The sequence below is a fragment of the Crocuta crocuta genome, unplaced genomic scaffold (assembly GCF_008692635.1).
Source record: "Crocuta crocuta isolate KB4526 unplaced genomic scaffold, BGI_CrCroc_1.0 scaffold95, whole genome shotgun sequence".
Lineage (NCBI taxonomy): Eukaryota > Metazoa > Chordata > Mammalia > Carnivora > Hyaenidae > Crocuta > Crocuta crocuta.
The window spans coordinates 9,583,778-9,597,905 of record NW_027530971.1 but is presented as its reverse complement, the minus strand read 5'-3'; the positions used below and the strand labels follow the sequence as shown (position 1 = coordinate 9,597,905).

At 43.5% G+C, this 14,128-nt stretch overlaps 1 protein-coding gene across 1 annotated transcript in view; it reads right to left on the bottom strand.

The window, feature by feature from the left end:
* Window positions 1-14,128, bottom strand: part of PAPPA (pappalysin 1) — a 243,099-nt gene that overhangs the window by 171,827 nt on the left and 57,144 nt on the right. Inside the window, exons 5-6 of the mRNA XM_077769774.1 lie at window positions 13,000-13,293; window positions 5,072-5,264 (exon numbers count right to left, since the gene is read on the bottom strand). Coding sequence (XP_077625900.1) covers window positions 5,072-5,264; window positions 13,000-13,293 — 487 coding nt within the window. The remainder of the gene's footprint in view (window positions 1-5,071; window positions 5,265-12,999; window positions 13,294-14,128) is intronic.

Below are 14,128 nucleotides of genomic sequence, written 5' to 3'. Positions count from 1 at the left end.
ATGGAGGATCCCCCCCGCCCCCGCCCCATTCTTATTCCTTCTGGTTCTCTAAATTTCTGGACTAGCAGTTAACAGTACTTATACAAATACACTTGCAGGCAGCGAGTTAGGAGTGGAGAGAGAGTTCCTCACTCTGGAAGGCTGAGTTCCATTACAATGACGACAAACCATGCATAGCAGCTCAGAGTCGCATGACTGGCTCTATGATGACAACACGATTATAAAGGTTCTGGGATGGAATCAGGAACCACTCTGACCTTAATGGACATTGAACCCTTCTTTCTATTTCTTTAGATGCCATGTTTTAGATGATACTCATATAATGCCCTGTACTTCACTGAATTCTTGACACATCCTAGGTTTCCAATAAATACTTTGATGAGTGACTAAACCATCATCCACCTGATAGTACATGTGCCTTCTTTGCACAGAGCCCTACCAAGTACCTTCCTTCATATTCAATCATTGATTCACATATTCATTCATTGTTTCATCTGTTCATTCAATGAGTAGTCCTTGAACGGCCTCTAGTTGCTAGCACTATACAAGTAACAGACATTGACCATCGAAGGATGAGGAAATTAGATGTGCTACCTATACCTCATAAAGCTTGCAGCCTGGTGGATAGTCCATAAACAAATAAGTAAACAGATATAAAGTTACAGGCTCATTAAGTTCCTGAAGGAAAGGAAATGGATGATGTAGGCAAGAATATAAGTGGGAGAGGTGCCTGGGCTAATTAAAATTGGAACAGTCATGAAAGACCTTAGTGAGGGAATACCATTTATGGTGACAGCTGAAGGATGACTAAAGAGTGGATATTTCAGAGGCACTCTCAGGTACATAAAGGACCCAAACAGGGGGTGGGGGGAAAGCTTGGTGTATAGGAATCCCAAAGGAAGTCTGAGTGACAGGAGTCAAGAATGAAGGAAAGAGTGGTAAGAGAGGCAGTTGAACAAACAAGCAAGGATTAGATCATGGGAGGTCCAGTTGACCACATGGAAATTATACATAAAAGAGATGGGAAGCCACTAGAGGGTTGTAAGCCACTGGAGCCACTCCAAGTCATGGAGCAACATGATCTAATTTACATTTTAAAAAGATTGGTCTGAATGCTGAATGAAACAAGGATTGAGGAAAGAAGGACAAAAGCAAAGGCAAAGTCAGCAACTAAAAAGCAATGGTGTGATTCTGGGCAGTGGGTGATGTTCCCATTTTACAGGTTAGGAAATAGAAAATCATGAGTACAAAGTACTCATGCCAAGGTCATAGCTTGTAAAGTAATGGAGGACGAAGCAGGAGAAGAAGGGGAAAATAGTTGTGGAGAGGGAGGGAGGCAAACCATGAGAGACTCTTCAATGCTGAGAACAAACTGAGGGCTGATGGAGGTGGGGGAGAGGGGAAGGAGGGTGATGGGCATGGAGGAGGGCACTTGCTGGGACGAGCACTGGGTGTTATATGGAAACCAACTTGACAATAAACTATTTAAGGAAAAAAGAAATAAAGTCATAGAGGAGATACAGGCTTTACCAAAATCAGGAAGTATCCTACACACCCAGGGAGTATATAGTATATTTTTACCTCTGGCATTTATTTGATTTTTATTTGCACCTCTATCTACACACACACACACACACACACACACACACGCACACACACATTGAAATCATAGAAGTACAGAATGTTAACACTGGAAGAGATCATCTTTCTTGTCTAAGTTCCATGAGAATCAAAGTTTAAAGTTCAAGTCTGTGCTAATATGGCAGCCAGCAGCCACATGTGGGTCTTTGAATGTAAATTAATTAAAATTAAATTAAGAAATTCAGTTCCACACTTGTCACATTTCAAGTGCTTCACAGCCAGTAGGCTAATGGCTACCATATTGAATGGTAGAGATACAGAATATTTCCATTACTGCAGAAGTCTCATTGAACAGTGTTTCTTTAAGATAACCACTGTGTATGATGAATTAACTTCTTTCCTATGCATCTAGAATGGTACTTATTATGTACCATTCTTGGAACAATTGAGAAAATAGTTATTCAAGTCATTTTCAGTGTTCTCAGATTTGTAATAGGAACCTTGGGTGAGAAGGCTAGATGCCCTTTGGCTTACAGATCAGAAAACTGAGGCCAAAGAGGAAGAGGAAATGAATGAGGTTCCAAAGACTTCAGACCCTGGTCTCTTGCTTCTAAGTCCAGAATTCTTTCTAATACGCCACCACCAATTGTTCAGATAACTGAAACCATTCCATCAACACATGTTTGCAAGACAGATAAAAATAAAGGANACTAATTTGACAATAAACTATTCGTAAAAAAAAAAAAAAAGAAAAAAGAAAAAAGAAAAAAAAATAAAGGAGTTAGAAAAGCCAGGGGTGGCCTTGAATTATTTATTCAGTTGCCCATGTGTGAGGACACAGGCTGTGGGAGGATCCGAATATGTTTTTTTAAGGAAAACCCTTGTATTCTCTTAGACCACAGATGTGAGGAACAGCAGGAGGACGTAGGGATGGCCAGGGGCGAGAGGTTGGCATTGATGGATGTAGTGGAAAACACCAGAGATTTTGCAGGGAAAGAGAATTTTCAAGTAGCTAAACAGCTCTGGGAAATTTTGTACAAGATGGGAGCTAATATTTCTTGAACGTAGAGGGTGTGCTAGGCCGTACCACAGATGTCACATGTTTGTTGAAGTCCCCACAAAAGCCAGCTGAAGTGGGCACGATTATGGAAGAAGATTCAGAGGATCAGAGGGAGTCAGAGAGGTGAGATGGCTTGTTGGAGGTCCCATAGACCAAGAGTGGAGGAGCGGGGAGCGGAGTGCAGACAATGTGCCAGCAGAGATTGTATGCTCTGCACCAGGCTAACGTGCACGAGTGCAAACTGAGTGTATGGGGGAGTGATAGCTCATTTCTTTATAACAATTTATTGAACTTATGGAGCGACTTCCTTTAGCCATAGACTATCGTCTACGTAGCTGTTAACCCTAATTAGACATGTTTCTAAAATGTCAGTTTTAATTTAACATATGATAACTCCGTTATGAAATCTTAGACTGAACAGAATAGCTATTGTACGAGTCTCGAGTACCAACTGACTATAGGTTATTAAAAACATATTGATTGAAGCTGAGGGTACCATGTAATAGAGACCTATCTCATTACACAACAATTAACCCTCCAATAGGTTTCCAACAATCAGATGGTATTTATTTAATGGACAATAACTGCTTTATGAAATACAAATTAAATACATACACAGGAAGCTTCATTTACAAAACTTCCATTTTAAGTGGAATTGAGGCTAAGGCTTGACCAAAAGTCTGATACTTCTCATCACCACAGAAAAAATAAATAATTCTACAGGCTGCTGGAGAGCCTGCTCTGAAGTGTCACATGAGGTTTCCCAAACCCAGCTCTGAGCTCCCAGTGAGGGTGGCTGGGGCAGGGGAAGGGAGTTTTTATAGAGGGCCCAGGGATTACATTTCCTTCCCCCATGAACACATGCACCCAGCTGCCAGACAAAGGTTCTAGATTCAGAGACTGATGGTACTGTAGAAAATTAGAGCTCTATTAGAGAAGTCGGCTCCACACCCTGTGTGAAGCTCACTGAAAGGCTTGAACTCACGACCCTGAGATCAAGACCTGAGCTGAGATCAAAGTTGAACACTCAACCAACTGAGCCACCCAGGTGCCCCAGAGCCCCAATTTAATGTGGCACCATGAACTAATATGTATTTACACACACACACACACACACACACACACACACACACACACGAGAGCTCCTTACCATCTTTTGTGGTTCTTTTGAGGGGAGGGGTAACACCTCCTTCATAATTCAAGTTTTGGAAGGACTTAATGAAAACACACAGGGGCCTGAGATAAGACATTGCAAAGATTTAGTCAGAGCCCATATCCCACCAACTTCTATAGGCTCTTGGTCAAATCTCTCAGCCTCTTTCAGCTCCAATTCCTGCCTTACCCAGAAAATGACGAAAATGATTCTCCTTTCACAGAGTTACTAGAGTTACTGTAAACAAAGCTTTTAATGCACGATCAGTCCCAGAGTAAGCACTTGATAAATGGCAACAGCCACAACCTCAGAGGATTATTTGTTAGTCATTAGCTGGATCTAATTTTTGCCATCATCAATGGTATACCATCAGTATTAGATAAAACATTCCCAAGAAGGGCTGGGATAGAGGTTAATACACTCATAAGCCCTAAATTATAGGCAAGTGGAGATGTCAACATCTTAATCTGTTTTCCTGACTCTTTAGAATCTGTTTTCCTTAAGGCCTGAGCTTCTCAGGGGGCCTCAGTGCTGAAGTCACAAGAGACCCTTGGATTCAGGTTCCCACCTTCAGGCCACAGGGCATCATGGGACAAACGTTTCTGAGGGAGAGGATCACTCAGGGAGGGAAAGTGATTTGCCCAAGGCAGAACAGCTAGTAAGTGGAAGACAGGAGAGCAGAACTCTTATTCCTCAGTTTATCATTCCTGGTCTTCTAAAAATTCTACCCTCAATTCTACAAAGAAATACTGTGCAGCACAAAGATTCTAATCATATGTATTATACATATATTCTATAAATATGCATGTATATTCACGTATGATATATGAATATGTACATGTACACACATATAAGCCTTCATATTTTACATATATATATGTGTGTGTGTATATATATATATATATGTTATAATTGTCCATTAACCAGGGGCGATTTCAAATCCTGAGATCATGGAGAGGAAATTAGGACCTCTATCCCAAAGGAGAGAGTTTCCAGGTATTTTATAATAAAATAAAACTAAACATTCATTCATTGAAAGCGTGCATCATTACTTATTGATTTTGATTAGCAACTATTCATGTATCCCCTGACCCCCAAATCTACAACGTACCTATCTGGACCCATCACTGCTAGGTGGCTGAACTGCCAGGGGCTCCAAATGAATAAGAGCAAGGACAAAGAAAACAGCAAAACTCCTCTCCAAGACCACTTTCCTCCTGAAGTCCCCTCTTCTTGGAAGGAGAGAGAGGGATCAACACTTCACAGGCCACACTCACCTTTCAAAGAAGTGGCCATCGATGGGCGGAAACCACTCCAGCGTCACGGAGTCGGTCGTGTGGCCTACGATCTGGGGGGCCAGGGCGATAGGCGCCGGCTTCCTGGAGGGCTGCCAGCTCTGGTACACCAGGTCCAGGTAACAGTGCATTCTGGCAACTTGATTGGGCGTGAAAGAGTCCGTACAGTCGTCATCTGCAAGCGGGCAGAGGGAGAGATAAAAACCTGGCTGCATGGGCGGGCATGAGAGAGAGTTATGACGTCTCCCAGGGGCCAGATAGCCAGCACTCCAGTCCTTGCCAACCCCGAACTGGCCTCTTTCAGTGCTTAAGAGTTAATGGTCTGTGCACAAATGAGTGCAGTCATCACCTCTGGGGACAGGTGAACGGGAACAGGAGGAAGGGGGGGTGGATGGGACTGAGCAGCCCCGAGGTCACAGCTAAGGACAAGGGACAGATAAATTGCTTTCCATGGGCCCCCAAATCCCTGGTCAGTAAGCCATGTATTTTCTTATTCTGCCCCTCCCTCACTACTCACCCAGTATCTCCCATTCATTCATTCATTCTTCATTTACTTGTTGATTCACTCACTCATTCCTTCATATTCACCCATCCATTCATTCATCCATTCCACTATCTATGGATGCAGTGATACTGTTCTTCAAACAAACCTTCTGAGCATGTATTACATATTCTCTGCCCTGTGTCAAGGGCCATGGGAAGATGAAACTTAAAATGTTCCTGCCCCGGAGGAGGGACAAGTCTAGCTATAGAGTGAAGGCCAGTTTGTTGTAGGAGTCAAGGCTATCAGAAGACTGTTGAAGTCTGCAATGCCAACCACTGATGAATAACAGACAGCACACTGAGGAAGGACAGTGACCCAGGGAGGTTTCTGAAAAGGGAGGTACTTGAGGTCAACCAGACTGGATGGCTCAGATGGAGAAAGGTCAGGACAGTAGGAGAGGGGGCTACAGGACCCGAGGACATGGTGTCCTTTGTGGACATCAGAGGCAAGCAGCCCTAGGAACAATCAGGCTCATGTCCATCCTGGGAATGAGGACAGCACTGTCACTGGGACATTTACTGTGTGCTGAGTATAAGCCAGGCATGGTGCACTGTGCTTTGGACACACTTATCACTCCCAGTATTTGGGAAGTAAATACTATGATTTTCTCCATTTTACAGAGAAGGGAATAGAGGTTGAGAGAGGTCATGCAACTCTTTTTAAGATCACAATGTTAGGGATAGATCTGCGATTCAAACCCAGGCAGTCTTGACTCTAAAACCATGTTTCTCATCAATATGAGGACTTCCGAGCATAAATGAGACCCTGTATGGGAACAGTATCCTGTAGGTAATTGATAAATAGGATGTGAGCCCGAGTCTGAGTTGACTGGAATATAATCTCTTAAATGTCTTTAGATCAAATGACCTTCAGCCCTTCTCTCTTTTCTACAGTGTGGACTGAACAGTATCCAAGACTCGCCTCCCAAGGAAAAAGCTTGCCTCCTGTCTACCCTTCCAACAGCTTTATTCAACTGCCCCAGGGGCAGTGAAAGGCACTGTTTTGGCTTGGTTTCCAAAAACACCACTTCCCAGAGGTGTCCGCCCGGTCAGGGTTTCTGCAGCTGGGTCCCAGACGGAGGAGCACGGGGCTCAACAGATCTTAAAATAAACCCGCCACTGGGAATCCTGCAACATAAACTGACTTCCCCCTTATCAAACAAACAGAAAATACTTTTGGGCAGGTGCTAGGCAGTTGGACGGGACCTTGAGAATCCAGCTTGGGGAATGGACAGGAGTGCAAGGAGGTTATACACAGAAGCTGCTTCTGGTCCCCTGAGTGATTTTTGACAGTCTGTCTCTTCTCCAGCATCCTGGGTATGTGTCTTTCATATGTTTGGAGGAAGCAGATGAGCCTGGTGTCCCTTAGCAAGTATCTTTAGTCACATACATCTCCCTTAATCCCCAGTGTAGCCATCTAACTCTTTGGATAACAAACATTATATGGCTCCCCATTGCCTGGAGAATTGACTCCAAATGTCTCAGTCACAGAAGGGCCAGATCATCGGGTATGTTTTTCTTTGTTGCTCTGAACTTTGCATTTCTTAATGCAAAAAGTGCACTTGGAAAAGCCACTGAATAGATCAAAGGCAGGAGAAGGGACTAAGAAAGTATGGTTAAAGAAGGTAGACCAATACATGAAGGATCTGGAGTCAAATGGGCAAGTGAATTCATGACCTCAGTGCCTCAGTTTTCCAATCTGTAAATGGGGATGATGGTGATAGCCAAGAGCATTCATCTCAGAACTTGGCTAAACAGTAAGGGGAGTGGAGCACAAAGAACCATGATAAATGCTCAGTAAATCCTCACTGCCTCAGGATGGTGAACAGTGCCTCTGTGCACGGGAGCACGTGTGTGCACATGCGCTCCCATGTGTGTGTGTATGTGTGTGTGTGTGTGTGTGTTAGAAAACCAGAAGCAGGAAAAAAAAAACCCAGAATTTAAAATATTCATTCTCTTTGACCTAGCAATATCAAACTCATGAATTCAATAGACATATATTCATGAACAAACATGGGGAAAATTAAGGTATGAGGATATCTTTTGAAGCATCATTTATAATGGTAAAAATATCAGAAATAACACATATATCTATTAATAGGGGAATGTCTGTGTATGGTAAGGCACAGGCACTGAATAGAATACTAATCAGTCACTTCCAACAGAGGGAATTAACTCTAAAACTCAGGTCCCTCATGTATAAACTGGGGACATTTAAATTGACCCCAGTCCATAGAGCTGCTGTGGGGACTTGGTGAGCTGCAGCACATAAAACATTTATCAAGATGAATGGAAGAGAAAAACAGCATTTTTTTTTCCTCCACTCTTATTTGTTTGTTTCTTCCCTTTCCCCAAAGAAGTGTGTTTTCCTTTAAAGATTTAAAAATTGGCCTTTTTCATGTTTGTCAATAAAAAAAGAGTACGAAAAAGAGATAGGTGACAGAACTTAGTAGGAAAATAGAAATGCATGTGAAAGTACTTGAAAGCAGAAGTCAGCAAACGTCTGTCCCAGGGTACATTGCTAACAGACTTAGCTGCTATCGGAGTCGGGGGGAGGTACCAAAGGGTTTCCGTTTATTAAAATGCTCTGTCTCAATTAGCTCATGTCTAGAGCCAGCCCCTCTTGGCTTCCCGCCTCCACATGTTTCCCCTCCTGACTCATGATCTCCAGGACCAGCCAGCCCATCTTACCCCTAAGCAGAGAGGACTTTGGGGATCTCATCCCCATGCTACTGGTGCATTGCCCTGACGCTCCTAATTGAACTTTGTTCTACAGAGCATGTTCCCCTCTGTAGCATACAGACTGCAGTGCATGGGAGGTTGGGTCATGGACCCAGAGCCACCACGTGCTGTGGACCCCTGAGCAAAATGCTGGCCCCTGCCAGCCTCGTTTGCACCCACTGTAACACAGGGAATAGTGATACTACCCACCTCCTAAAGCTAATGAGGGCATTTAATAAGCTAATTCATAGCTAAAGCTGCCCTTTGTAAGAAGAGTCCCTGCCTTCTTCGTTTTTATTCAATACTGATAGTGATAATAATAGTAATAGCAATAAATGATTATATTCACTGTAAAATATGTGAAATATGCCAAAAATAGTTACAAAGAAATAAATATAACCCTAAACTCATCATCTAGAGATAATCAGTTAATACTTAGTACATAGGTATATATGTGTGTGTGTGTATGTATATGCATGTAAGTATTTATAATTTTCATCATAAATCTATTTACATCATATATATACATACATTTATATACATACATATATTCATACACACACATATGCCAGCTCTTAAACTGTACAAGGCTCCATGACCATTTTCACGCTACACAGTTAACAAATAATACCACTAATTATCACTTATGAAGCACTAGTTATGGTACCAAGGACAGTTCTAAATCCTTTACCTGCATGATTACACCTGCTATTACACAAGGGAGGTGTGATTCCCTTCATGGTATCCAGGAGGTAAGTGAGGCTCAGAGGAGAAGTCACTGCCTAGGGTCAAAGACTACTGCATGGAGGATTCAAGTTCACTGCCTGCACCACCATGTTACTCTGCTTCTGTTTACCCCTCTCCTTCATCTTCTACATCGTTAGTGACCACGTAATGTTCTATCATACAGAGGCCTTGCGATTTATTTCGATAATCTATTCTCACTGGACCTGCAAACAGTTTCTAATTTTTCACACATATAAGCATTCTTCTTCATGTCTGGCAGGTAGTAAATACCTAATTAATATTTGGACAACGAAGATTGCTAAGAACAATCTTATGGTTACATCTGCAAATAAATCAGTGGATTTATTTCCTTAGGATCTATTCCTGAGAGCTGGGAGTGCAGGGTTGAAGCATCCATGTGTATTGAAACGCCCCAACACGCAGAATGAGGGTAACAAGACACTTGCTCCTGTAGCCTGGAGAAGACCTGGTCTCTGCACTCTTGAGGAAACCCTAACTAGAGGGTGCCCTTGGGAAACCTCATCTGGCCAATCATCTTCAGAAAGGAGAGTCTAGGCTTCTGCTCTTCTGTCTGCTCAGGGCTTATCCAGCAGCTCAAGGTGACTACTTGCCTGGTGTTCAACTAGGCTTGCCACAATCAACCTGCCTGGTATTTGCTTGAACTGAGCGCCCTCTCCACCTTCCTTAGCATCAGAAAGAGAGCCAGGTGATGAATGATTATACACAGGCTCCACAGTGAGAAAGGCTTACCTTCTTTTTGCTGCGTGACCCTGGCAAGCTCCTTAGGCTACATGAAAACCACACTTTCTGATCTGTAAAATAGGTTCAGTAAGAATAGCACTGACCTGGTTGGGTTATTTTGAGGCTTCTATAAGACAAGCCTATGAAGAGTTTCACAGAGTGTGTGGTATACCATCATAGGCATTCAATAATTAATGTAGATCTATTGAGGCGCCTGGGTGGCTCAGTCGGCTAAGTGTCCAGCTGTTGGTTTTGGCTCAGGTCATGATCTTCCAGCTTCGTGGGTTTGAGCCCCATATCGGCCTCGGCACTGGAGGTGTGGAGCCTGCTTGGGATTCTCTCTCTCTGCCCCCTTCCTACTTGCGCTGTCTTTCTCTCAGCATAAATAAATAAACTTAAAAACTTTTTTTAAAAAAATAATTATTGTAGACCTGTGCTGACCCATACAGGGGCCACCAGCCCTGTGGGGTATTTTAATTTAAGTTAATTACAACTACTGAAGACTAACAATTCAGTTCCTCAGTCTCACTGGCCATATTTCAATGTCTCATAAGTCCTACCAGGCTAGTGGCTACCATTCTGGACGGCATGCACACAGGACATGTCCATCTTTGCAGAAAGTTCTACCGGATACCCCTGCACGAGACTCTTTGCCTAACTAGTGACCAGGCCTGAGGAAGAAACGCCCAGGAAGGAAGGAACCCCAAGCAGTTGACCCAGCAGGGTCTCCACCCTCTGGCCTTGACGGCGCAGCCCCTGTGCATAGCTCTCCCTGGCCCTGAGAACCCGATCCTGCTCTGCATTTTGAATTTCATCCAGCTGCTTTTGTCACCTCATCTATCAGAGATCCTAAGGAAAACAAACATTTCAAAGCTCGTGGTCGCCTTGAATATGCTTTTGCGGGTGTAAGTTTGTTATCGTAGCTCAGTGAATTAGTTCTGCTGTTAATGGGTCACTGAGCTGAGGGGTTCCTTTAAAAAAACAACAGTAAATCAATCACCCTTTAGATCTGTACAAAGGGGAACAAAAAAAAGATTTAGTTTATGGGGGTCTGGTAGCTAGTGGCAGCTCTGAGGCCCCTAAGAATCCGGCAAACTTCCAAATTCATGTTATTGTTTATTTTCCATGTGCATCGAGCTGGCTAAGGAAAGGTGCTACAGAAATGGAATGTAAGTAGGGCTGCGTGAAGGGACAGGGCACCGGATGTGGGATGTCAGCTTGGCTGGAAAGGGGAGCCTAGTGGGAATCCGTTTTTGAGGCAATACTCAGCACTGTTTTGTTTTTTTTTTAAAGACCTAAACCTAAAGACCCCTTTATGGTGCTAAGGTTTGGTGGTCAACGCTTCTGGAGAACTTGGGTTTGAAGGATATGAGCCTTAAACTGAAGAGGCTCCCAGAAGTCATCAGCCCAAACAGGAAGGCAGGGAGAACCACTGGGGATCATCAGATTCACTGGGTTTCAGCAACAGAATCCTCTGTTCAAATGCAATCTGAGCCCAAACTCCAGAAGAAATGGGAACTAGCTGAAAGGGAGGTGTCCTAGTTCAGGCAGAGATGGAGTCCCACCTAGAGCTCCCCCACAGTCATGCAGAAGAGCTGCCACACCCCCATCTCTGGAGAACAGCATATGAAAACCAGCCTGTTGTTCCACTTTCTATGCACCCATCAGTAGTCTCTTCCAAAAAGGTGAAGAGGAAACTCTTCACAAGAGTAGAAGAGGAAAAAAAAAATGCTTGGGGTCTGATGTGTGATCTGGGGCAAAGGACTTTGGTGAGTCTCAGTCCTGTCATCTGTAAAATGGGGATAGTTTCTACCCCACAGATTCATTGTGAGTTAAATGAGATAGTGTGTATTAATGTCCTTTTTGAACCACAAACTTTTATACAAGTAGAAATGTTGTTATTGATAAGAATCACTTTTGTATTCCTTTATGAGAATTTATTCATTTTCTTCCCTCCCTGCCTTTCTTCTTAACAAACATTTATTAAGCACCAGGTTCTGTGCTAGCTGCTAAGAATACCGTGGTGCATTAGAGATAATCTCTGCATTCACAGAACTCACTTGTTTTCATAGAGGCAAGAGACACTTAAATTGAACAATATAATATAATTCAATGCTGGGCTACCATGTGCAATTTGTGGATTGAGCCCTATGGCTCTTGGTCTAAGAGGCCATCAGTGAAGGCTGAAATGGCCTTGTTGTTTAATTTTCCAAAAACGCTCTAAGGGCTACAAGTGGCCTTGACATTCTAAAAGAAGTACAGAATATCCTTGAACCCAAAGAATGAGACCTTAGCACTATTACTGATGGTATATTAAAAAAAAGGTTTTGACAGGATATATGGAATTAGGAAAAGATAGCCCCATCTCATGTAATTTCCTATTTGCAAAACCAAAAGCATTCTATTTTTTTTTGTAGCAAAATAGTAAAGGAGGGTATGAGACCTTTATGTTTAAGAAAAAGTTGCAGAAAAAAAAAGGAAGAAAAGGAAAAAAAGACTGCAGTAACCACCAGCTTAGAAAATAAAGTTGCAAAATTAGCAGGAAACGTCTCCAACGTTCCTTGGATCCAAAGATTCCATTTTCTTGAGCGAAATGAGACCCTAAGAGGGGATGTGATAGACCCAAAGGCATCAGGTGATTCCGAGACAGAGCTAGAACTCTACCCAGGTTTTCTCACATTGGGCCCCAGTCAGCTTCCTAAAGTATATCTTTCTTTTTAAAAAACTTTTTAATGTTTTTTAATTTATTTCTGAGAGAGAGAGAGAGAGAATGAGAATGAGCAGGGGAGGGTCAGAGAAAGGGAGATACAGAATCTGAAATAGGTTCCAGGCTCTGAGCTCGCTGTCAGCACAGAGCCCGACATGGGGCTCGAACCCACAAACCATGAGATGTGACCTGAGCCGAAGTCGGACGCTTAACCAGCTGAGCCACCCAGGCACCCCTAAAGTATATCGTTCTGAGGAGTCTTCAGATACAACAACTTCCAAGTACCCCTGAGGTCTCATACAAGGACTATTACCCAGATCGTCTGGGATGAGGGACTGTTGGAATGAAGAAGTCTTAGAAAAGGAAGGCCTTGTCCAGACTACTCTGAACCAGGGCTGGAGCCCGTGTGTGACATCCGGCCATGTGTGCCCTACAAAGCAGGGGTCCCTACCTGCATAGCTCATGAAGTTGTTGTAAGGGGTGTTGAAGAAGCTATGGAAGCCACAGGTGTCATTCCCTGGTCCTGGGTCGCCGCAGAACTTGTGTTTTGGAGCTGGGTTGGTGTCACTGCAGAGGTCACCAGTCTCAAAGGATGGCTCCGTCTCCATGCAGGGATCACTGCAGGACTGGATCTCTGAAATGCCTCGGAAGATGTGGTAGAGACCCAAGCTGTGCCCGATCTCATGGATCATGGTGTGGGTATGCCCAGGAATACCATAGAAAGATGGGTTCAAGACAATGCCACCTGCAAGGGGAAAGACAGAGCATTAAGCAAGTGGGGCACCCTGCTTCCTGGTGCAGAAATCCCCCAATCAACTGCAGGTAAATGGGGTGCTTCCCCAAGTAACCACAGGCTTCTCCACCCTGTGACTCCACCGGCCTGAGAACTGTTACAACTTGTGATATGAATCATCATTTAGGTAGGAAGGAGTCCCAAGAGTCATTTTTTGCCAGTACCTTCATTTTTCAGATAAAGACACAAATGCCTGAAGAAGTAAGACAACTTCACCAAGGTGATCTCAAACTTAAAAGAAGGGGCACGATAGGCATTCAAGGACTTTGATTTCTGGGCTGCTAGATATTTCTGCTGCCACCTTGTCCTTCAACAGTAAGGCATGCCCTGGTTTACAATCATTATGCACACTCTTGTTGAAATGAAGCCCTCGTGATCAGATACTTTGGTCCCAGTTCTCGGTTCTTCACCAACACTGTGACATTGGCCAAATTGATTACCACCTCTGAATCCCACTTCACCTCTGGTGCTCTATGAGAATAAGCACTCAGGATAGCCAGCATTGCGTTGTGCTCATCATTATGACAGTGTCATTATAGCCAATGTTTCTTGAGCATTTATCAAGTGTCCTTAGGCCCTGTGCTCAGTGTTTCATGCATCTAATCATAGTTTATCAACTAACAACCCCTAGAGGAGAGCACTGATTCCTAGACAGGTTAAGTAACTGGCTCATGATCAGGAGTCAGTAAGGTGTCAAGCTGGGATTTGAACTCAAGATGCTTAGCTTCCAGAGCCAGGCCTCTTAATGACTTCTACAGCTGATGCCAATCACAGGGCCTGGAATATG